The 23,922-nt window shown below is 42.1% G+C and overlaps 1 protein-coding gene and 1 long non-coding RNA gene across 5 annotated transcripts in view; one reads left to right on the top strand and one right to left on the bottom strand.

Moving 5' to 3' along the window:
- TOP1 (DNA topoisomerase I) overlaps positions 1-20,767 on the top strand; it is an 86,389-nt gene extending 65,622 nt beyond the window's left edge. For both annotated transcript variants that reach the window (XM_004272851.4, XM_033433729.2), the window contains 8 exons: positions 10,367-10,510; positions 11,452-11,637; positions 12,719-12,787; positions 13,330-13,444; positions 14,733-14,860; positions 17,974-18,068; positions 18,290-18,439; positions 19,470-20,767. In XM_004272851.4, the coding sequence (XP_004272899.1) occupies positions 10,367-10,510; positions 11,452-11,637; positions 12,719-12,787; positions 13,330-13,444; positions 14,733-14,860; positions 17,974-18,068; positions 18,290-18,439; positions 19,470-19,572 (990 nt within the window). In that variant the 3' untranslated portion in view covers positions 19,573-20,767. The remainder of the gene's footprint in view (positions 1-10,366; positions 10,511-11,451; positions 11,638-12,718; positions 12,788-13,329; positions 13,445-14,732; positions 14,861-17,973; positions 18,069-18,289; positions 18,440-19,469) is intronic.
- The window catches only part of LOC125961486 (uncharacterized), a 29,683-nt gene continuing 6,855 nt past the window's right edge, over positions 1,095-23,922 (bottom strand). For all 3 annotated transcript variants that reach the window (XR_007472245.1, XR_007472248.1, XR_007472247.1), the window contains one exon: positions 1,095-6,167. This is a non-coding gene — a long non-coding RNA (uncharacterized LOC125961486). The remainder of the gene's footprint in view (positions 6,168-23,922) is intronic.

Below are 23,922 nucleotides of genomic sequence, written 5' to 3'. Positions count from 1 at the left end.
CTGAATCCAGAAAGAGGTTGTAAAATCTAGAGTCTTACATACTCTGTCTTCCTAAGGTTTCATCTGGGTAGATTCCACCAGGACCAAGTGGGATAATGTATGTGAAAGCATATCATAAACTGTTGAGTACCCATGTGCTGCTGCTTATTGATGCTGCTACTGACAGGAGGAAACGGTCTTGGAAGGGCAGTCAGTTCTTGTTAGCCTGCTAGGCATACCCTGCTTGGGCAAGTCCCTCAGACATACTATGGAAATGTGAACGGCAACTTAAAAGAGAGATGGACTCCGCAGGAAAACAGTCAAGGAATTAGTTCTGTATAGACTGTTTACATGCAGGGGACTGAGGCTAAAGACCCTCTTAATCTTGGTTTATAGTTTATTAAACACGTTAAGATTTGAAAGCCACAGCTCAAAAGGCTGTGTGTCTTTTCAAGACTAAACGCACATTTTCTAGCTTATAGTCCTGTGTCCTAATGAAAAATACCCATGTATATATTTTCTTCAGTGTAATTGGAAAACGTCACTGTTTTTAGTTTAGAGTAAGTATAAAATCAGAAAGAGAACCCCTGTGGCAAGTAAAAGTCAAGTCATTTAAAGAAACATGTTGTATTCCTCTTCTGAAATACCACCAAGCTGTAGGGCTACCAAGGTGGATAAACAATGATTTTAGCCCTCAAGGAACTTACGGGCTGCTGGGCAAATCGGATAAGAAGTCGATTGTATTGGAAAGGTAAATGTTCAATGCTTCAGATAAATGGAGTAGTTATTCCCAGCAGTTAGAGAGATTAGAAACAACTTTATGAAGGAAATTTTGTTACAGTTAGGTCTTAAAAGAGAGGCATTTAAAACAGAGAAATGTGTCATTATGGACAGAGACGAGGAGTGTGAAAAGGAGTAACAAAGAATTGTCAAGTGATGGTTGCACAACATTGTGAATGTGCTAGCTGTCACTAATGGTAAATTTTATATTATGTGTGTTCTACCACATAAAAAAAATTTATCAAAATAAAAGATTTTAGATTACTGTTAAAGTATTTTCACATAAGTTGACATTTGATTCTGTTAGTAACCACACCAGACATGAACTAATGCCATCGTTTTACAGATAAATTTAATCTCTGAGAGGCCAAACTGTTGCCAGCCTTAAATGCCATGCTAAAGCGACTAGACCATGTTCTGCATTTGATGGAGAACCACTGGCTTGGAACAGAGGAGTGTCTTGAGCATAACCCGACTTGAGCAAGATTTACAGGCATTACACATAATCAAATCAATAAATACAAACTGTTGTACATGCTGCAAAGGATACAGGGTACCTATTTGAGAGTATGCCAGGGCACCTGATCTGGCTTCTGGGGTTTAGGAAACGCCTTTCTGAGAAAGTTACATTTAAGATGAGACTTACAGAATGAATAGGATTTATCCATGGAAAGGACAGGGGAATGGGCATTCCAAAGAAAATAGCCTTTTGAAATCCCTGAGGTAAGAAGGAGCTGCGTGTTCTTGAGGACTGAAAGGTGAACACCGTAATTGGAGTATAATGAGCAAGAAAGAGGCATGATGAGAGGAGACTGGAGAGAGGAATGCAGGCTAGATCTTCTGAGTCTTCCTTAAAAAAAATTTTAAGTTTTTTTTTTTTTAATGTGGACCATTTTTAAAGTCCGTATAGAATTTTGTTACAGTATTGCTTCTGTTTTTTGTTTCTGTTTTTTAATTTATTTATTTATTTTTGGCTGCGTTGGGTCTTCGTTGCTTCACACTGGCTTTCTCTCGTTGCGGGGAGCGGGGGCTACTCTTCGTTGCGGTGTGCGGGCTTCTCATTGCGGTGGCTTCTCTTGTTGCGGAGCACAGGCCCTAGGTGCGTGGGCTTCAGTAGTTGTGGCACGCGGGCTTTAGTAGTTGTGGCTCGCGGGCTCTAGAGCACCGGCTCAGTAGTTCTGGCACATGGGCTTAGCTGCTCTGTGGCATGTGGGATCTTCCGGGACCAGGGATTGAACCCCTGTCCCCTGCATTGGCAGGCAGATTCTTAACCACTGCGCCACCAGGGAAGCCCTTGCTTCTGGTTTTATATTTTGGTTTTTTGGCCACGAGGCATGTGGGATCTTAACTCCCCAACCAGGGATAGAACCCACAACCCCCTGCATTGAAAGGCAAAGTCTTAACCGGTGGATTGCCAGGGAAGTCCCTAAAATTTTGTCTATTATCCAAATCCAGTAGGAAGCCACGGGGTTTTAAAGAGGGGAATAATGCGATTTGTGTTTTAGTAACCTGTGATATAACTGATCATTCTGACTGCTGCTCTGTGGAGACTGGATTGGACACAGACAGGAAGTAGGGAGACCAGTAGGAGGTTGTTGCAGTACTCCAGGCAAGAAATGGCAATGACCTAGACAAGATGATGGCAGTGGGGGTCGAGAGAGGGGAACAGATGCCAAATACATGTGTGGTCTACAGGCAGGATTAGAGTCGATAGTAGGAGAGTCTCTGAGGGTTAAGAGACTCGTTAGACAAGCTGGTGGAGCTCCTCAAGGGCAGAGAGCCAGCCAATTTTTATTCAGACAATATCCAGATAACTGCTGTGCACTGTAAGGATTTGTGCAGGTTTCTGAGTGATGGTTATGGTAGTAAACCTAGAAAGCCACCTAGATGTAGGCCCTGCCTAGAACCTTATACCCAGGACAGAGTGGCTCACTCTAGCAACTGGGTTGGGATCCTGAGTCATGAAAAATGGTTAAAGCTTTGGCAAGTGGTACTGTTGAGGGGAAAATAAATGTGATTTCTTAAGCTTTCTGTCAGTCCTCCTCGGTTATGTCCCACTCAGCAGAACAGATCTTCAGAGGTCGAGGTTTTGACAGCATGTTAAATGGTTTTTTAACTGCACTGCCAGCAGGAGAAGCATTCTCTTTTTAGATAAAAAATAGAAAGATACAAGTAACAGGGATTTTATTTTCAATGAAATATTTCAAATATACAAGAATAGAAATAATGAACACTTATATACCTACCATCTGGCTGTGTCAAACCTTAACGCCATGTCCTATTTCAGTTGCTTCATTTCATAAAAAGTATTCTGAAAACCATAGCTTGAAGCCCACTAGGTACCATTCATCTCTTTCCCTAGAGAATACTATATTGAATTTAATGTTTTCATTCTTGTGTGTATTTTTGTATTTTTACAGTGTATTATGTGTGCATGAACAATATGTAGTATTGTTTTACAAGGTTTGATTTTAAATTAGATATGTTATTGAGATCGTTCTGCAACTTATTTCACCCAGCTTTGGTGTTGAGATTTTATTATCTTGATATACATTTCTAATTTATCCATTTTATTTGCTACATGGTATTCTATTATATAAAAAATTATCTGGGGCTTCCCTGGTGGCGCAGTGGTTGGGAGTCCGCCTGCTGATGCAGGGGACATGGGTTCTTGCCCCGGTCCCGAAAGATCCCACATGCCGCAGAGTGGCTGGGCCCATGAGCCATGGCCGCGGAGCCTGCGCGTCCAGAGCCTGCGCATCCGGAGCCTGTGCTCCGCAAAGGGAGAGGCCACAACAGTGAGAGGCCCGCGTACCGCAAAAAAAAAAAATTATCTGTTCTCTTGTCAAGAGACACTTCGGGTTTACAGTCATTAGCTAATATAAATAGTGCTGGCATAAACACATTTTCCTTGTGTATACAGATGAAAATGTCCCTTAAAAATTCTTTATTAGATATTTCCAAATTGTTCTCTAAAGTACTTGAACGAGTTTACATCACCACCATCCTCCCAACATTGAGCACAAGTTTCTCTTTTTTCCATATGTTTCTAAGATTTTGCTTTTTATATTTGGATCTTTGATCCACTAGAATGTATTTTTGTGTATGGTGTGAGGTTGAGATCTAATGTATTTTTCCCAAATGCATAACCAGTTGTCCCAGAACAATTTAGTTGTGTTACCCTTCTGTCATATATCACATTTGTACACATATGTCATATTGTTTCTGGGCTCTCTGTCCTGTTTCATTTGTCTGTTTCTTCATCAGTAGCATACTGTCTCAACTACTGTAGCTTTATAAACTCTTACTATTGAGTCGGACAAGTTTCCTTCGTCTCATTCTTCAAAATTGTCTTGGCTCTCTGCTGTTCCACATTAATTCTGAGATAAATTTTTCAAGTTCTAATGAAGACGATTGAGACTTTTCTTATAAGATTGCATTGAAATTATAGATTAATAGGGAGAAAATATTGAGATTATTTTACTGAATCTTCCAATCCATGAACATGTTATACCTCTCTATTAATTCATATCTTTGAATATACCCTTCAATATTGTTTTGTAATTTTCTCCATAGAGGTATTACACATTTTTTTAAACTTTTCTTAGAGACCTTATAGTTTTTTGTGCTATTGAATAAGTATTTTTCGTTGTTACATTTTTGTTTGTTGTTACTGGAGTGGTAATGCTGTTGATTTTTTTAATATTGATCTTCTATCTGGCAACATTGCTGAACTCTTAAAGTGTCTGTGTCTTTTTGGAGTTTCTATATAGTGACACTATTTTTATATTTTTAAAAAAACAATCATCCATGAAACCTTAACTTCTCACTAGTCAGCTATTGTCACAGTCAAATACTTGATTAATTTCTGTACTCAGTACCTTCTCTCTGGGTTTACTTGTTGAAATACATCCTTTATCATTTATTTAGTGAGTTTCCATAGGTGGCAAATTTTTCTTTTATCTGAAAGTTTCTTTATCTTCGTTCTTATGATCTGTCTTTTCTCCAGTAAAGAATGCATCTTTATTATTGGCGATCTATGGTGTATCTAAATATACATATATTTTTAAAGATACTCAGACTAGACTTTCAATTTGAGGACAAAAGCATTTTTATTCTAGAAAACTCTCGGCCATTATTTCTTCCATAGCTTCTAGGCCATTCCTCTCATTTATTTGTCTCTTTAGGTCTGGTCTTCATTTTCAGGGGAGTGCTAGAGACTTACTTCTGTTCACTAATTCTCTTTTTGATTATATCCAATCTAAAGTTTATCCCACCTATAATTTGTTTCAATTATTATTTTTGTTTTCAGGATTTCTAATTATTTTTATTTCATATTTACCTGATTTCATTTCATTTAAGACATGTGCTTATTTTATCATTCTTTTGTCCTTTTTAGTAGATGTTATATATATTTTTTTCTCTTGAAAGTCTTTGTTCTTTAAAATGTTACCTGAAGTGAATTCATGTACTAATTATTTTGTTGGCAGTTCTTCTAACCCATTTTCCTCATATATTTTGGAATTTGTTTGTAAACCCTTTTGAACGGGAAGTAGTTTTTGTCTGTGTATCATTCCCTTTTCCTCCTCTTTGCTCTCCACTTCTCTGCTCATACCTCCTGTCTTGGAGCGAGTCTTCTAACCCAGCTCAGCCCATGCTAACACAGCCCCTGGTTTCAGGTTGCCCCTTCTTGCATGGAGCACTTTCATTGCTACATGTTTGGAGTACAGTGATGATTAAAGCATGAATTCATTGACCTGATCTGACCCAAAAGTCTGTGAAGAGTAAGTTTTTGTCATAGAGGGTGAAGGGTGGTAACTGGTGGTTTTACTTCATGGAGGACTTTAGGTCCAGTTTATGGGAGGCTGCCACCATCATGGGGCTCTGCTGTACACCTTTCTGCTCAGCCTCCAGGGATTTCTCCTGAGATTCTTTGCTTGCTCTTGTATCTATATTTTGCTCATTCACTTCTTGCATGTAATACTGTTACACCTTTCTGCTCCATCTCTGCTCCTTCAAAAAATTTAACTCAAGCATGATATGACTTACAGATTTTTGACAATTTAAAAAATTTGGTTAGTCAAGGGTAAAAAAGCACAGCTGAAATGTGTCCCTTTGATGTACCCTGTCCTTGCCCCCTTTCTAGAAACTTGGATTGGTCTGCTTGTGGTCATAGCCAGCATTACACTACTTCTGGTCTCCCAGGTCATTGAAAGGATCAGGACTTCTGAGAGCCACAGTAACACATGCTCCAGTTACTGAAAAGATTGTCCTGAGCTCATTCACATCTTTATATACTCATCTTGGTTTGTTCCGCTTTTCCACCCAGGATTCCCGTTATACAGACATCTTCTTGCAAGTGTTTCCATTCCCTTCCTTTTCCACTCTGTACCTGGTGCCCGTATAATCTGAAATAGCAGGGAAATGACGGTCAGCTTTCTGGAACCTGTGTTTTCAACAAAACTCTCTGATCCCAGAAAAACCATGGATCGAGAGGTTGCAAAAGGACTGCTTATAGTAAGTTCTCAACTGCTAAGTCCAACCCCTGCCAAGCATTATCTGGTCTTGTAACCTGGGGAAGTAGGCCTTAGTAAAAGTAAGACTCTCAAACCAGCCTCAGCTTTATGAACAAAATTTATCATTTTTCTTTTAAATGAAGTACAGCAACCTTCAGTATCACTGTTGCTATCACATTGCATTCAATCATACTAAGATATTCTCAGTGCCAAATACCCACTTCTATTTTTTCTCTCTTTAGGACCTAGGGGTTTCAAAGATGTATGTGTCTACAACCTTTTAAATGTAACCATCTGGGATTACAGGGCTGGATTGAAGGAAAATGTCTTTGTAAAACTTGCTAGTTTTGGGAAGCTCTGATTTTGGTGAGTTTTATTAGAAGGAGAAAATAAGACATGCTTATTTTTTAAAAAATTACATTCTGAACCTGACTTCTTAGTATACAGTTCTAAATTTTTAAGTGTAAGAGCTAGAACATTAAAGCTTCTAGATGATAATCATGGTAGAACATCTTCATTACCTTAGATTTCTTAGGACACAAAATAAACACTAACAATAAGCAGTTGATACAGTGGACTTTATTAAAAATAAAAACTTATGTTCAACATAGGACACTGCTAAGATAATAAATATACAAGTAACAGACTGGGAGAAAACATTTGCAACATGTATATCTGACAAAAGACTTGTATCTCAAATATACAAAGAATTCCTATCCCTCAATAATAAAAAGAAAAAACATCCCCATAAAAAAGAGCAAAAGACAGACAGATGCTTTAGAAGGTAGAGGATTGGCCAGTAAAAAAGCACATGAAAGAGTACTCAGCATCACCAGTTATCAGTGGAATGCAGATTTAAACCACAATAAGATACTAATTCCAGTTCTAGGTAATTTTGCTGCAAATAAAATGAAAACATATGTCCACAAAAAGACCTATACAACAATGTTCATAATGCTATATTTATGCTAGTCTAAAACTGGAAACATCCCAGGGGTCCATCATCAGAATAAACACAGTGTAGTATAGTCAAACACATTAGAGATAGTCATGGAATATACCAGCAAGGTAAAAGGAGTGAACTGCTGATAAATACAACAACATGGATGAATCTTTAAAACACATTGAGCAGCCAGACATGAGAATCTAAACTTTATGATTCCACTTAAATAATATTCTAGATTAGTCAAAGCTAATCTATGATAATAGAAATCAGATTAAAAGATCAGCGGTTGCTTGGTTGGTGATCAACTGGGAAGGGTCATAAGGGAACTTTCTGGAATGACAGAAATATTCTCTAACTTGATGGGGTGTAGGTTACATGGGTTACGGATGGTCAAAACTGATCTAACTGTATACTTAAATCTGCATAACGTAAAATCTTTTTAGAAGATTTACTCAGAGTGAAAGGTTGAATAGGAAGTATTGGAAGGAAAAATACTACTTTTATCTGAAAAGAATTTGAATCTATAAAGAACTCTACAAATCAATAATAAGACAAACATATTTAAGAATGGGCATGTATGGAAAGCTGGTTGGATTTTATTTTTAAACATAGTATAAACACATAGGGCCAGTTTATTGTCTTTTGTTTAAATTATGTATGTGTGGGGTTCAGATTGCTGTTCACTCTCTGGATTCTGTTTAGGGAAACTGAAGGGCACAGGGATATGCATACTTCTTAGAGGCCAGCCCTCTCCTTTTAGACCTAGACAAGGTGGCTCTTCCCACCACCCCCATCTCTGTGTCCTTATTTGAGAGAATCCTGGATCCTTGTGCCAGGAGCCTAGCCAACCTGTGAAGAAAATCTGGTCTTGTGGTTATCCCGTGAATGACTTACTTGTTAGGTTTTCTAAACTTTGTTTCACTGGTATGACTAAGGAATGAGCAAGTGTAACCCTACTGGACTTCGAAGACTCAGACTCAGGTTTTGGTAGGCCTGTGTGTATCAGAATGATGGGAGAGAGCTCACTTCTGAGCTGGAGACTGTACTGTTGAAGATGAGCCTTTCGTGTCCCGTCTTTTGTGTGTGTGTATATAAGAATGATTGTCAGGGAGATTTATTACTGACTTGAGATTTATTACTTACATGAGGAAAGTTTCTACCGCACCTTTTTCTTATTTGCCCTCGTTTTTTTCCTTTTTCAAGATGTGTAATTGCTTTTTTTTTTTGATTGCGTTGGGTCTTTGTTGCTGCCCACGGGCTTTTCTCTAGTTGCGGTGAGCAGGGGCTACTCTTCGTTGCGGTGCACGGGCTTCTCATTTCAGTGGCTTCTCTTCTTGTGGAGTGCGGGCTCTAGGGCATGCAGGCTTCAGTAGTTATGGCACACGGACTCAGCAGTTGTGGCACACGGACTTAGTTGCTCCGCAGCATGTGGGATCTTCCCAGACCAGAGATCAAACCCGTGTCCCCTGCATCGGCAGGCAGATTCTTAACTACTGTGCCATCAGGGAAGTCCTATTTGCCCTCTTAAATGTCAGAATGTACTTAGAAAAACCAGAGAGAAGTTTTCAGCTTCCCATTGACAGTATATAGAACTTGGATATTTCTCCTGTATCACTCAACTACTAAACCACCCACCCACAACAACAGGTAGTTACTGAGCCTCTTGTTTTGTAGCCAAACAAGCATATACAACTAGTCCACACACAGTTGTGGGAGAGTGCTGATGACTCATTAGCGTAGCTTTCATTTCTGAATGTTAGGAGCTAGAAGCAGAAGACGTTTCTTTCTTTCTTCTTCCCTTCCCTTTCTCCCTTTCTTTCTCTCCCTCTCTCTCTCTTCCTTGAGTCTTCTTTGCTGTGCATGGGCTTTCTCTAGTTGCGGCGAGTAGGGGCTACTCTTCGTTGTGGTGCACGGGCTTCTCATCGTGGTGGCTTCTCTTGTTGCGGAGCACGGGCTGTAGGCTTGCAGGCTCAGTAGTTGTGGCTCGTGGGCTCTAGAGTACTGGCTCAGTAGTTGTGGCGCACCGGCTTAGTTGCTCCGCGGCACGTGGGATCTTCCCGGACCAGGGCTCAAACCCATGTCCCCTGCATTGACAGGCGGGTTCTTAACCACTGTGCCACCAGGGAAGCCCCAGAAGACATTTCTTGCTCCATGTGCCCCACACACCTGCGTGCTCAGAAGGCCAGGTACCTTGACTGCAGTTCTTATGCCTCAAAGACCACATGTCTATGTCATAGGTAGAAATCACTGCAACTCTCTTCGGTTGTTGGCTGGGGGAACTAAGAGCCGAGATTCTTGAGTTCTCAAATTCTTTCCCTGTGTTCATGTCATATAGTCTGTTTCAGGCCTTGTAATATTCCCTGGCCCTTTTGGATTTCTTGGATTTTCTTTATTTTCCTTCCTTTCCTTTCTCACTTGACATTATTATCAGTCCTTGCTTGTGAACCTTTTTTCATTCAACAAGGTAACAGAAATCTTTTTCCATCACTGTTGATTAGATTGTCTTTCCACACCCTTTTTAAAACCTTTCATTGGCTTTAGAATCAATTTTTAAACCTGCCACTAAAAGCTCTGTTAAAAAAATGTCTTCCCAATAACACTGTTTCCCTCAGTCTCATTAAGAATACTTTTAAATGCAGAAGTTAGAAAATGGTGAATAATTATAGCTGTTCCTGGAAGTCACTGTGTTCCTTAGTAATTACATGTTGTTATCTTTGGTTCTGCTTCCTTGACAGTTCCATCAAATTGTGAATGATTGTCTTGAATTTAATGAAATTCAGTCCTAGCAGAAAACTGTTGTTGGGTCACAGATTCAGCAGCAAAGCTGTGATGCTGATGTGGGAATAGGGATGTTTATACCCTTTGTGTTGACAGAAGTTAATTTTGGGGACATGTCATGTGGGCTTTTCTTAAGAACATAAACATTTCACAAAATGAAAGCCAGAGGCTTTCTTAGCAATCAGACAAGAGCCAGTTCTGCTTGTCAGGGAAATGGGACAGCGTGAGTTCTCATCAGGTATATGCCTTGCTTAACTGAAGCTCAAGTTCCTTCTCTTTGGTTCAGAGCTCTGAACTTGGATATTCAGTGTCTGTCTTTACTCCACCGTCCCTAAGCAATCCACCTTTGGCGCTGGGTCTTTTGCAGGGTGAGAAAGACTGGCAGAAATATGAGACTGCTCGGCGGCTGAAGAAGTGTGTGGACAAGATCCGGAACCAGTACCGGGAAGACTGGAAGTCCAAAGAGATGAAAGTCCGGCAGAGAGCTGTAGCTCTGTACTTCATCGACAAGGTGAGAGCATCTTCCCGTCACGTCGTCTACCATGTTCATCTTAACGAAGATGTGGGAAGCATTTACTCCTCCAGGCCCTGTGCTATAAGTACTGCTGGAGAGGCAGTGATAGCCCAGACATCTGTGGTCCTGCTCACCTGATCTCTGGTCCAGTAAGGAAGGTAGAAGTGGAGAGAGAGGTGTTCAGTGTCTGATGCTGTCTAGATACAGTCTGCCTAATAGGAGGATCTTCATGAATCTGAATGTGCCAGAAATACTGACACTTTCAAACTCTTTCTGACAATGCACCACCCCCCCAAATTTTATTTTATATCACAACCCAACACATAAATATGTTTGTGTGTAACTGAAACAAATGTTGCACAAAGTAATGCTTAGCCTTTCTATGAGCAGTGAATTCTGATGTCTTTTACTCTTTCTTATTTTTAAACAGGATGGTTATAATCCTTAAAATTGGTTAAATAATCTGCCAATGTATCACAACTACAGTTTAGAAGTCAGTGCTTTGAAGATCAGTTTCTCAGCACTCTTTTGGAAGAAAAAGATTTCTTATTTTCCCCGGTTTTGCACTGAGTATATTTATTTTAACACAAGTTCTTATTGTCTTAAAAATTAAGCAAAATTACGAGACTAGCTTTTTGAGTCTGATTGCTGAGAGTTTAAAATATGTTCTTTCCTCTATCCCCATTTGAAAGGACAAGAGTAAACAGAAGCTTAGATTTCTAGGAAAGTTTAATATCCCTTGACGATCCACACTTCATTTTATAAGGGAAGAAGCAACAATGCAGATCCGGAATTCCCAGGCCTTGCAAACTGATGCTCTGTCCCTGAAGAGAATTGGGAGGCTTCTGGTTTTGGTTTCCTACAGAGCCTGTGATGTTGACGTTTCTTCATTCATGCTTACCTTTTTTTTTTTTTTCCATTCTCTCATCCCTGGGCAGCTTGCTCTACGAGCAGGCAATGAGAAGGAGGAAGGAGAAACAGCGGACACTGTGGGTTGCTGCTCACTTCGTGTGGAGCACATCAATCTGCACCCAGAGTTGGATGGTCAGGAATACGTGGTAGAGTTTGACTTCCTGGGAAAGGACTCAATCAGATACTATAACAAAGTCCCCGTTGAGAAACGAGTAAGTTAATGTGGCCTGAGCTCCCTGGCCTGTTTTTTCATTCATTCATTCAACAAGCATTTGTTGAGTGCTTTTTCTGTGCTCTGTGCTTTGCTGAACACTAGAAGAAATGGCTTGAAAGAGAGTGGAGAGGTATTGTTTGGTGTCCTGTGTACCTCCTTTTAGTCCCTGCCCCTCACCCCATGCTACTTTACTGGAATGAGGGGCCATCTCCTGTGGCAGCATTCAACAGAGAATGCTATAGAGAGTTGGCCCTCACAATGAACTGCACATTAGGTTTATCCCATCACACTGTTTTAATGATCTAACCACACTTCAGTATTCCCTGGTCATGTTGCAAATTTGTCATTTTCGTAGCATTGCTCAACTTTCCCCCAACTCCTCATTCAGCAAAAAGGTAGCCCTTGAGTCCCCAGATCTCTGAGCCCATAGCTGAAGAGGGTGCTGCAGCACCACGGTCCGCCAGAAGTACTGGGCTTGAACTGGAGACCTTACAGAGTGCAGTACCCCAGTAGTCCAGCCCTTCAGCAGTCTGATGTTTCATCAGTAATTAGGTTTTGCTGGCTGTGGAAATGTTTCAGATTAAACAAAGCTAAAGAGATCTGACAGTTAAATGTAATATTTGAGTTTAGGTTGGATTCCATACTGGGGAGGTAAAGAACATCATTGGGTCAGCTGACAAAATTGGAATATGGACAATAGATTGGATAAAAATGTGTCAGTATAAATTTATAAAGCTGAGAAGTACTGTGTGTATATAAGGGAATATCTCTATTCTTAGGAAACACACTGAAGTATTCAAGGGTAAAGGGCCATAATTATGTAAGTACCCAGAAATGGTTCCAAACGAATAATTGTGTATATATACACATAAATGTGGAAAGGAAATGAGTGTACGTGTGCACTGCACAAATAGGAAATGAGGTAAAATATTAATGGTAGGTGGATCTGGGTTAAGGATATGGGTGTTTCTTTGTGCTCTGTGGGGTTGGTTTGTTTGTTTGCAAGTTTTAAGTTGCAGTTATTTCCAAAGTAGAGGTTTCAAAAATAATAATAATTAGGCTCTGCTTATTTCTTTTAGGTTTTTAAGAACTTACAACTATTTATGGAGAACAAACAGCCTGAGGATGATCTTTTTGATAGACTCAATGTGAGTGGGTAAACTGCACTGGGTTGAAGAGGGGTCCAGCCAGAGCCTCCCAAGGTCCTAAAGGAGAGGTCTGCCTGGGAGTGACTGGGGCTCTCCCCTCGGCCTGTCCTGGGGCACCCTGTATACTCTCCCTTCCTCAGGCACACAGCAAATCCATGGCCGAAGCCCTGGGATGGGGTGGACGAACCCTGCCTGTTACCCTCTGGCTCCTGCAGAGCCTTCCCTTGGCTGGATGCTTAGCCACCTGTGCTAGAGACCCAAGACCTGTCCCTGAAGTCTTATTGGGGAAGATCTTAATAGGGAAGGATACAGTTGCTTTATTGGCCTGCTTAAGATTGAAGTGTGCTTCTTTGGGAGGTACATGCAACTCTGTATTCTGGAATTCTTCTCCCATTTCCTAACTTCCCACTGGCAGGACAGTAAACTTGGCAAGGTGTAACTGCACTGGCATAAATTTCCTGGAGCTTGCCAGAAGGGCCAGGGTGGTATGTATGGCTTTTACCTAAATCCCAACATCCTCTTCGTTGCTTTGTCTCCTCCAGACTGGTATTCTAAATAAACATCTTCAGGATCTCATGGAGGGCTTGACAGCGAAGGTGTTCCGTACATACAACGCCTCCATCACGCTACAGCAGCAGCTAAAGGAACTCACAGCTCGTAAGTACTGCCTGACCAGATAGGGCCCATGGCCTTAGCGATGATGACCACTATCCTTACTCAGCTAAGTCCTAGATCTGTTCTACTTATCCTCCTTGACATTGTGACTGGAAACTTTTTCCCTCCATACCTCTAATAGAGGGCTAAGGCTTAGATGTATAAACAGATCAGTGCTGTTTCCCCTATTCCTACTCTAGCTTCTAGAATAGTTTTATGAAATGCTGACAGGGGCTTTCTGTCTGCTCTGATAATGCCTGCATTTTGTGTTTTATATCTATGTTATTTAAAAGCTCATAGAATGAAGATAAAGTGCTATGATGTTCTGTTAAATTGGAGAGAGTAAGGCTGTCATGGTTACTAAAACAGCATAGGAGCAAATCCTTTCCCTGAGGTTTCTTTTTTTCCCTCTTAAGAGTTGGTAGTATTCGGGACTTCGCTGGTGGTCCAGTGGTTAAGAATCCACCTTCCAATGCAGGGGATGTGGGTTTGATCCCTGGTTGGGGAACTAAGATCCCACATACTGCAGGGCAACTAAGCTCACGTGCTCTAGAGCCCACGTGCCACAACTAGAGAGCCCGCATGCTGCAACTACTAAGCCCACGTGCTGCCACAAAAGATCCTGCATGTCACAATGAAGATCCTGCATGCCGCAACTAAGACCCGACACAGCCAAATAAATAGATAACTAAATAAGTATAAAAGAAAAAAAAGAGTAGGTAGTGTCCTCCTAAAAACTAGCTGCAGAAAGTATCACCAAGATCCACAAGCTTTTTTTCCTCTGGAGCCTAGTCACTGCTGAATTTCCACTGTCCTCTAGAAATATGTCAAATGGTATTAGAAAATGGTATTCAAAAAGCCAAAGATGGGTATGTTGAGGGTCAGTATTTTAGGGTGGGGCAAAGAATGCTATATGACACAAGTAAAAACATTTCTTAGATGACACTTTGTATTTTTCTTTCTGAAAGATATAGTGCCTTGTGGTTTTAAAATGTAAAATTTCTGGTCCCTTCATTTTACCCTCCTCTACAGGCTCTTTCTGTCCCAATTCCCATATTTTCTTCAGGCTATTTTGGGTTGTTAGATGGGGGAGGTGGGCACTGAGGCAAGCAGATGATTCTCTTGACTCTCAGATTTTGACCTTGTGCCTTGTGGGAACCTGAATTGATCATCTGAGTGAGATGAGGACCAGTAAAACCTTTACGTGAGGATAAAGCGCCGGGGAAGGGACATTGTGTGTTCTCTCTTCTTATACAGATGGACTCTTATTACCATGTTTCTTTCTTTACAGCTGATGAGAACATCCCAGCAAAGATACTATCTTATAACCGTGCCAACCGAGCCGTTGCAATTCTTTGTAACCATCAGAGGGCACCACCAAAAACTTTTGAGAAGTCCATGATGAACTTGCAATCTAAGGTATTTTGGATGTGGATGGTGGGGTAGCAAAATGAAGAGAAGCATGTCTGCTATGGGCATTTATACTCCACCCTTCTGGGTTGGGATATCAGAAAGGTTCATGCTAAATAAACGGAAATTTGGTAGTAACTATTGCTGATCAAGATACTGAATATCAGGTACTCATTGTTCAGCAAGTCTTTATTCTGTGTTGAGAAGGTAAATTTGATGTACCCTCTTTGAAATACTGCTAATTATTGTCCTTATACATGAGGATAATGGATATAAAGATAGTCTTCACAATTCCTTTCCACAGCCCAGAAATACAACTATTTCCAAATTATATTGTTTTAAATTGAAGATGATGAAACAATATTTAATTTCCCCCTAATCCTAGCACAACTATTTTTATTTCTGCACATTCCACATGAATCATATTTTTATATAGCTCATCATCAAACATCTGTTGAATACAGGCTGTGTGCCAGAGCTGCTGCCCTAGAGGGAGAGGGTGATGTGCAAACAACTAGACACTGTTCCTCTTCCAGGTGCCTCTCTCCTTCCTCCAGCTCTGCCTGGTACTGAGCTTTTAAGCGGCAAGGCACTTAACATTTGATGATGTGCATTTCTGTGTTACCAATGGCTACATAACTAATCCATTCTAATGTATTAATCCACAATGAGAATTTGTAGATATTTCACTACAAAGCAGACACATGGGTTACAAAGTAAACCAATTATCTTGAAATATGTTTACCAAAAAGTCTGATACAGTAATAGATGTCCTTCCTTATTAATTTATTAAGTTAGATCTTAGGTGGGTCTGATAATTACTATAAATGTCAAGGTAGTCATGAATATAAATGATACTTTGATTTCTGCAGCAATATGAAAATATATGAACTAGCTATGGGTGATAAAGTCATAGATACTACTGATATTACTGTGTTCAATTGCCCACACTCATAACTGAAGAAGAAATGATGAGTTTCAACTAGAGGTTAATTAAACTACAGATTGATTCTTTTCCATCTGCGTTCACAGCATACTGTACTTGAACAACTGGAGTTTAAAAACTATTGCTGTAGAGTGAGGCTGCATACATATTCTGAGGCCCAGGGTGTTTTCCTTCTGTTGAAATTTCTTCCAGATAGATAGCCAGCTGTAGTACATATGGGTCAGAAGACACACATAACCTGCAGTTCATGCTACAGATGCCATCTGGCTTTCCTGAAGGGATGCACACATCCACAGTAAATACATGTGTGTCCACAGACATCTCAAATCCTTGGATCATGTGACTGGCAGGCAAAGAACCTGTACAGACCGCCCATCCTAGCAGCTCTGTTAATGGCAGTCATCTGGTGCCGTTTACTCTCCTCATGCTATCATTTCAAGCAGAAGTAAAAGCATGACTCTTCAGGTGGTATTTACCTAATTCAGGAGACCCCTCCCTGGAGCATGAAGAGGCCTTTTGTTGGTCTCACTCTGGAACCACTGTTTGGGCACCCAGGCTGCCTGCCAGACGAGCCCTCTAAGCACAGGAACCATCTCCTGTGTGCCCACAAAGCAAACACATGCCCCTGTTTGCCAAGTGAATCAATGGAGTCTTTGATGCTTTGAGAGAATTCAACATAGCCTGCCAATTTAGCATTCACAGAAATGGTTAAAAGATTGTGGTTTGTTGCATTTCTGGCCTAAGAATCTGGCTAGTGGTGTCTGTGATGCTTTTGTGTCAGTTCCTTCAGCTTGACTTTGGACAACATAGATGTTGGAAGTAAGCCATTCATAGTAAACATATTTAATGATTCTCTCACAATGGTGACCTCTGTTTCCAGTCTTAGGCTGTGCGTGTAAATCTAACAGACAATTCCAGGCTGAGAGCAACAGCTCAGTGTGTATGAGTCAGGCATGTATTTACTCGGCAGAGGTTCCCTTGACCTTACAGGTTAGCAAGGTAGTAACAGGTCAGGGGCTCTCCTGCTCCCAGCAGTGTGAGCTCACTGCTTTGGGGCTCTAACTCCACAGTGTTGCTTAAGTAAGAAGAACTTAGGGCTTCCCTGGTGGCGCAGTGGTTGAGAGTCCGCCTGCCGATGTAGGGGACACGGGTTCATGCCCCAGTCCGGGAAGATCCCACATGCCGCGGAGGGGCTGGGCCCGTGAGCCATGGCCGCTGAGCCTGCGCGTCCGGAGCCTGTGCTCCGCAACAGGAGAGGCCACAACAGTGAGAGGCCCGCGTACCGCAAAAAAAAAAAAAAAAAAAAAAAAAAAGAACTTAGAACTGGTTCTTTCAAGCAAGAAAGACTGGAACTGCCTTTGTCTCTTCCTTTAAAGACTGGGTCCCCATGAGATTTCATTTGAAAAAAGAGCTCCACAGCTAAAAAAGTTTTCAAATCTGCTTTGGGTGATGACCATTTTAATTTCCTTCCCATCTCAGTTTTCTCTCCTTTTAAAAACAGAATGCCAAAGCCAGGCCATGCCATGTATTGGCTTGGAACAGACTAAGCTGAGCTCTTTGGCTTCCTGGGTACCTTTTAATTGCCATTTTCTAGTCCCTCGGATATTCTCTTCAGTGCATCCTTCTTTCTTGAGAAGTTGGCAGCTCCTTCCCAGAGTGCTGGTAGAATCTGAGGAATGAGCTGCGCTCAGTAGATGCAAGGACCCTATCTCAGCTTCATAAAGAGTATCTCCTGCAGTTGTATTCTTAGAATGGAAGCGACAACCTGGCACGAGAGCCATTTGATAAACAGCTCTCACCTGTAGCCCTCCTCTCCCAGTATCTAAAACCGAAGTGTTCTCTGACTGTAAGATTAGCACCCACATTCCCAGTCCCAGTGGGTTCTTTTCCCTGAGCTTCTGGATTAATGGGGGCCCTGGGTCACTGCCTATAAAACCCTCATTTCTTCAAGGGTGACTGAAGAACGTAAATGGCCAAGTAGCATTTGAATTCAGCACCCGCTGCACATCTACTCTGTGCCTTCATGAAGCCACCCCTAGTTGTTTTGACCTGGCAAACCACCAAGACAGCCTGCCTGGTGTAGACAACTTCTAGGTTTCATCCTCTCTTGAGGAGCCCTTCTTTGTATTCTCTGGGCTTACTTTATTCCTAAATCTTATTATTCTTCCCCACCCAGATTGATGCCAAGAAGGAACAGCTAGCAGATGCCCGGAGAGACCTGAAAAGTGCTAAGGCTGATGCCAAGGTCCTTAAGGATGCAAAAACCAAGAAGTACGTGCCTGGTGTGGTACAAAGCTGGGGGTTGTTGTGAGAGAAAAAAGGGCGGAGCATCAGCCAGAGGCCCTAGCCTTTCTAGGGTTTCTGAGTGATGTCTTTTAGAAACCTCTGTACCTGGGGCTTTTCTGCTTTTACTGTCCCTGGATGGCACCATGGGGTTGCAGTGCTCTTGTCCAGAGGCCAGGCCTGGCTCTTGATGACTTCCTTTCTTCCAGGGTGGTAGAGTCAAAGAAGAAGGCTGTGCAGAGACTGGAGGAGCAGTTGATGAAGCTTGAAGTACAAGCCACAGACCGAGAGGAGAATAAACAAATTGCTTTGGGAACCTCCAAACTCAATTATCTGGACCCAAGGATCAGCGTGGCTTGGTAAGCACCGCACCCTTCTTGAACTCCACCTGCTGGCTTGAGAAGGGTGATGGGGGTTCCAAGAGCGTTGTCAGCTTTCACATGCAGTTCCTACGCTGCACACTTAGAGTCCTCTGGGAAACCTCTGTCTTCTGCTGTGCCCACTACAAATGCATTGGAACATCCTGGATGGTCCTAAATGGTCAACACTGTTACACCATCTTGGAGTGTGTTTGTTTGTTAATGCAGGTATGGTCCCTACCCCTAATGGAACTTTAGGACAAGAATGGAGACTCTTAGTCCTTATTGAAGGAAAAATACAGAAGAGCCCACCCATCTACCTACACTTTAACTTTTCAATAACATTTTTTTTTCTTTACAAGTGAAGGAAGTAAGGTATGGACAAGGAGAAAAAAAAATGAGAATACAGATCTGAGAAACCTATGCAAAGAGTTTGTGCTACTGTTTGCTTGTTTCCCTGTACCACTGCCCCGCCCCGGCCCCAATTTCCAAAATAAATGGCTTTTTTGGAAGATGCTTATTAGTTAACTTGAGTTATTATTAGCTTCTGGGCCTAGGAGGAGCAGTCATCTCCTGTGGCCCTGCTCCTCTGGGCCAGGGGTTCCAGCAAGCTCTTGTATCCTTTCGACTCTTTTTGCCCTGTTTAGTGCTAGAGGTTTGGTTAGCTTGACAGGCAATAGACTGCAGTGGTTAAGAGCATGGACTCTGGAGCCAGACGGCTTGGGTTCGCTTTTCAGCTCCATTTTAACTAGCTGCATGAGAATGAAAGCAAATTACCTAACTTCTCTGCCTTAGTTTTTCATCTGTACCTTTTTCATTTGTACATCTATAATAGCATCTACTTTAGAAGTCTTTGTCAAGATTAAATGAGTTAAGCACATGAAGCTCTAAGAAACATGTCTGGTACCTTATTAACTCTCATTCTCACCAGACGGATGTGAAGAAGGTGGCACATCCAAGCCTCAGCCTTGGGTCTGGCCCGTTGTTCCCTGAGACACACTAATCCCCGTTCTTTCTCCCTTGTCTGCAGGTGCAAGAAGTGGGGGGTCCCAATTGAGAAAATTTACAACAAAACCCAGCGGGAGAAGTTTGCCTGGGCCATCGACATGGCTGACGAGGACTACGAGTTCTAGCCTGTCTTGAGGGGCAGGAAACAGTTCTGTGAAAAGGAACAGTGTGGTTTGGGGCAGATGGATAAACTGTGAGCCTCGATTGCCCTCGCACCTGAGGGAAAGGGGCAGCAAGTCTTAACAAAGCAACATCTTTGAGAAAAGATAAACCTGGAAATATTATAAGGGAGAGCTGAGCCAGTTGTCCTATGGACAACTTATTTAAAAATATTTCAGATATCAAAATTCTAGCTGTATGATTTGTTTTGAATTTTGTTTTTATTTTCAAGGGGTCAAGTGGATGGGAATTTGTCAGAGTTCTGCCAGACAAATTCACTGTTTCACTGAAACATTTGGATTCTCTTAGCTACTGTATATGAAGTCCGATTATATTGGTGCGTTTTTACAGTTAGGGTTTTGCAATAACTTCTATATTTTAATAGAAATGAGTTCCTAAACTCCCGTCTCCCCCATTTCAGGAATTTAAAATTAAGTAGAACAAAAACCCAGCGCACCTGTTAGAGTTGTCACTATCTATTGTCATGGGAATCAGTTTTCATTAAACTTGAAGCAGTCGTGACATCGGCAGTGTTTTGGTTCAGACACCTGTTCACAGAAAAGCATGATGGGAAAATATTTCCTGACTTGAGTGTTCCTTTTTAAATGTGAATTTTTATTTCTTTTTAATTATTTTAAAATATTTAAACCTTTTTCTTGATCTTAAAGATCGTGTAGATTGGGGCTGGGGAGGGATGAGAAGGGGTGAGCGAGTCTAAGGATAATGAAATAATCAGTGACTGAAACCATTTTCCCATCATCCTTTGTTCTGAACATTCTCTGTGCCCTTTCAGATACCCATCTTTTTCATTTTAAACCCCAGTCTTTCACTTGAAAGATTTTATTGTATAAAAAGTTCCACAGGTCAAAAATTTAGAGGAAAATGAGTATTTGGTCCAAAAAAGGAAAAATAAATAATCAAGATTTTAGGGCTTTTATTTTTTCTTTTGTAATTGTGTAAAAAATGGAAAAAAAACCACATAAAAAGCAGAATTTTAATGTGAAGACATTTTTTGCTATAATCATTAGTTTTAGAGGCATTGTTAGTTTAGCGTGTGTGCAGAGTCCATTTCCCACATCTTTCCTCAAGTATCTTCTATTTTTATCATGAATTCCCTTTTAATCAACTGTAGGTTATTTAAAATAAATTCCTACAACTTAACGGAAACTTGGTGTCTGCCTCTTTGTAACCCAGGGCCCCAGGCCAGAATGGAGCTCTGGGGCTGGGACTTGGAGTGGGATGTGGTCTGCCTGCTCCAGTGATGCCTTCCTCCCCAGGAGCTGGGGGCTGGGCCAGGCCTGGAAGGGGCTGCATCTGTCCTGCTGCCGTGGGTGTGGGTCACAGAGGAGGGAGCCAGAGTCCACATCCTTAGAAAAAGGCAGACCCAGGAAGTGAGGGCGAGTACAGAAAGTCTACAAGAACAGGTGGGGTGCAAGAACTATATTTGGAGCATAGGGTAGGTTTATTGAGCAAGACGGAGCAAGTGTATTCAGGAGACAGATTTTGGAACACTTTCCATGTGTGCTGGCAAGAAGCAGTAGGAGCTTCTTTGGGTTTGCTTATGTGGCTAAGGTTACTGTTAGGATGGCAGGAATGAAGGGTACTAAGCTAATCAGAACACTGGATCCCAGAAGCGCTCTCCCAGATGGAATGCAGACTTCTTTTGTTGATTGAGAGAGGGAGTGGTCTGTGACCACTTCTCTGTGCTCTAGTACCTGAGCTGGCCAGGGTCCCTACAAAAATTGTTTTTCCATTCATCCTAGGTTACAGCTAAGTCTGGAATTAGGTTGAAAGGTGAGGTCTCCTGGTCAAATGGAGTCAGGGGGGCAGGAAGGCCAAAGTGGTCAGAACTGGTCCCTTAGCTAGCCAGCAGGCACAGGTGTACTCTGGGAGGAGAGCCATCTCCCTGATGGTCTCTGAACTTCCTGGGGCTGGGCCCACTGCAGAGAATCCTGAGGGGTCCTTGGCAGCCTGTATGTCACTGGCCAGTGAGGGAGGCAGCATTCACCCCAGGAAATAAAGGAGGTTATGTAGCCACCATTGCTTTGGAGCAAGAGATTGCAGCCAGGCATTTTTGAATTCTATGGTTCTGGGGCAGCTAGACCACTGAATGTAAGGAATAGTAACAAGAGAGGCTCGTCCAGTGCCTTATCAATACACTTCAGCAGGACCTGCCACAACCAGAGGACAAACCTTGGACCACAACTAGAAACCGGGGACAGGCGGCCTTACAGGCAGATTTTACTGATGAGCACAAACTTGTGCCCACCTTTCCTGGCAAGGACCTTCCTTCTGCTGAGGGCAGGTGCAGGGCAAATAGATACTGGTCAAGAATGGCTGTGAAGGACATCCTGGGTGGTGGCAACAAGGCTGAGAGAGCAAGCCAGAGAATGGGAAGCTGACCTGGCCACTGCAATGAGGGAAGAGTCTAGACCGGTAGGTGAGGGCCAGGTATGAAGGGCCCCGAAGGATGCTTGAACACGGAGTCAGGAGACCACCCCTTCCTATTCATTTGGCAGGTAGGTTCCCTCCTCCCACTTCCAGCCTCATCTGGGAGCAGAGCCCAGATGTGCAGGGTCTGACCCACTCCCTCCTGTCAGGCTCCTCCATGATGCTAGAGTCCAGCTGTGGGCAAAGGGAGACCGCTTCCACACGCTACCACAGCCAGACATCCGGGTGCTTGCTTGCCTCTGCCCTCACCCGCCACGTCTGGTCAACCCGTCCGTTCTCCCTGTCAAGTCTACCTCAGGCCTCTCCCACATTTAAAAAAAAAAAAACAAAAAAAAAACGAGAAAAGAAACCACAACTCCCAACCCTTTCCAGCCACCACCCCCTCCCTCTCTCTGTTTCACAAGCACCTGGAATGAGTCATCTCTACCACCCGGTCACTCCCCCACCCACTGCAACTAGCTTCTGCCCCATCTTGCCTCCAGTTCCCCCTCCACTCGGACCACAATCACCCATGAATGAACGACCAAACCACTAAATGGGCTCTGCTTCTGCATCTTATTTAAACTCACTGTGGCACTGGACACTTGACCACTTTTTTTTAATTACTATTGATACATATCATAAATCCACCCATTCCAACTGTACAATGATTTTTAGTAACTTGAGTGAGTGGTGTAGCCATCACCATAAATCAGTTTTAGAACTTCTTCCCCCCAGTAAGATCCCTCATGCCCACATACAGTTAATCCCCGTTCCCACCTCCAGCCTCCACTAATCTACTTTCTCTATAGATCTGTCTTTCCTGGACATCTCACATAAATGGAATCATACAACGTGTGACCACTCCCTTAAAGCACTTCTCTCGGGTTTCCATGGTGCCACCCTCTCCTGATTTTACCCCTCCCTCTCAGGCTGTTGCTTCTGTTTCCTCCTCTATCAGGTCCTTAACTGCTGTGGTTCTCTTCTCAGCCTAGCTGATTTCATTCACACTTGAACACAATGACCTCCACATCATTTCCTCCAGCCTAGACCCCCTTCCTGAGCTCCAGACACATACTGCACTGCCAACTATGTCTCAGTGGGGATGTCCGTGTTCAATCTCAAGTCTGTAGAACCGAGCTCAGTACCTACCACTCCAAGCCCACTGCGCCTGGTTTCACATCTCAGGGAAAGGCACCACCATCCACTCTGTCCCCCAACTGGAACCTAGGGCAGCCATCATCCTTCACATCTTTCTCTCACTTCCACAACCAGTAAATCACCAACTCTGATATCACCTCCTAAATACCACATACACCAAATATAGGTATTTCCTCCACAGAAAACTTAAAAAAAAATTTTTTTTTCTTCTGAGAAAAGTGTTTACTTATATTTCAGTCCTTACAAAATCCCTCATATATTGCGTTATTCTCTCAACTGTTTCGAACCGAAAAGCACTTTCTGGAGAAAACACATTATCCTGAAATGACCTCAGTCAAGCTAGTTTTGGATGATTATAAGTAGTCCCTTGACAAAACGAGTAAACAAGGAGGCAAAGAAATTTACCACAGACGCAGTAATTATTTCTCACAATCCCAAGTATTACATGTAAACAGGCCTCTTCAAGATCACTTTAAATAGCAAAACGGTGTTGATTTTTTCAGGTTTGAAAATGATACTGCAGTTATGTATGTATGTTTTTAAAGAGTCTTTTAGAAAAACACTGAAATATTTATAGATAACATTATAGAGCTAAGATCTGTGTCAAAATTATATGGAAGGGGTTAGCGGGTAGAGTCTGGCACAAAACAAGAGTGGCCACCAGTTCATAATTAAAGCAGGCTGATGCTATCCTGTCTCCATTTATATATATTTGAAATTTTCTG

This window comes from Orcinus orca, chromosome 16 (genome assembly GCF_937001465.1).
Source record: "Orcinus orca chromosome 16, mOrcOrc1.1, whole genome shotgun sequence".
NCBI classification, from domain to species: Eukaryota; Metazoa; Chordata; class Mammalia; order Artiodactyla; family Delphinidae; genus Orcinus; species Orcinus orca.
Note: the sequence above shows the minus strand (reverse complement) of the source record. Positions and strands in the feature narration are given on the sequence as shown.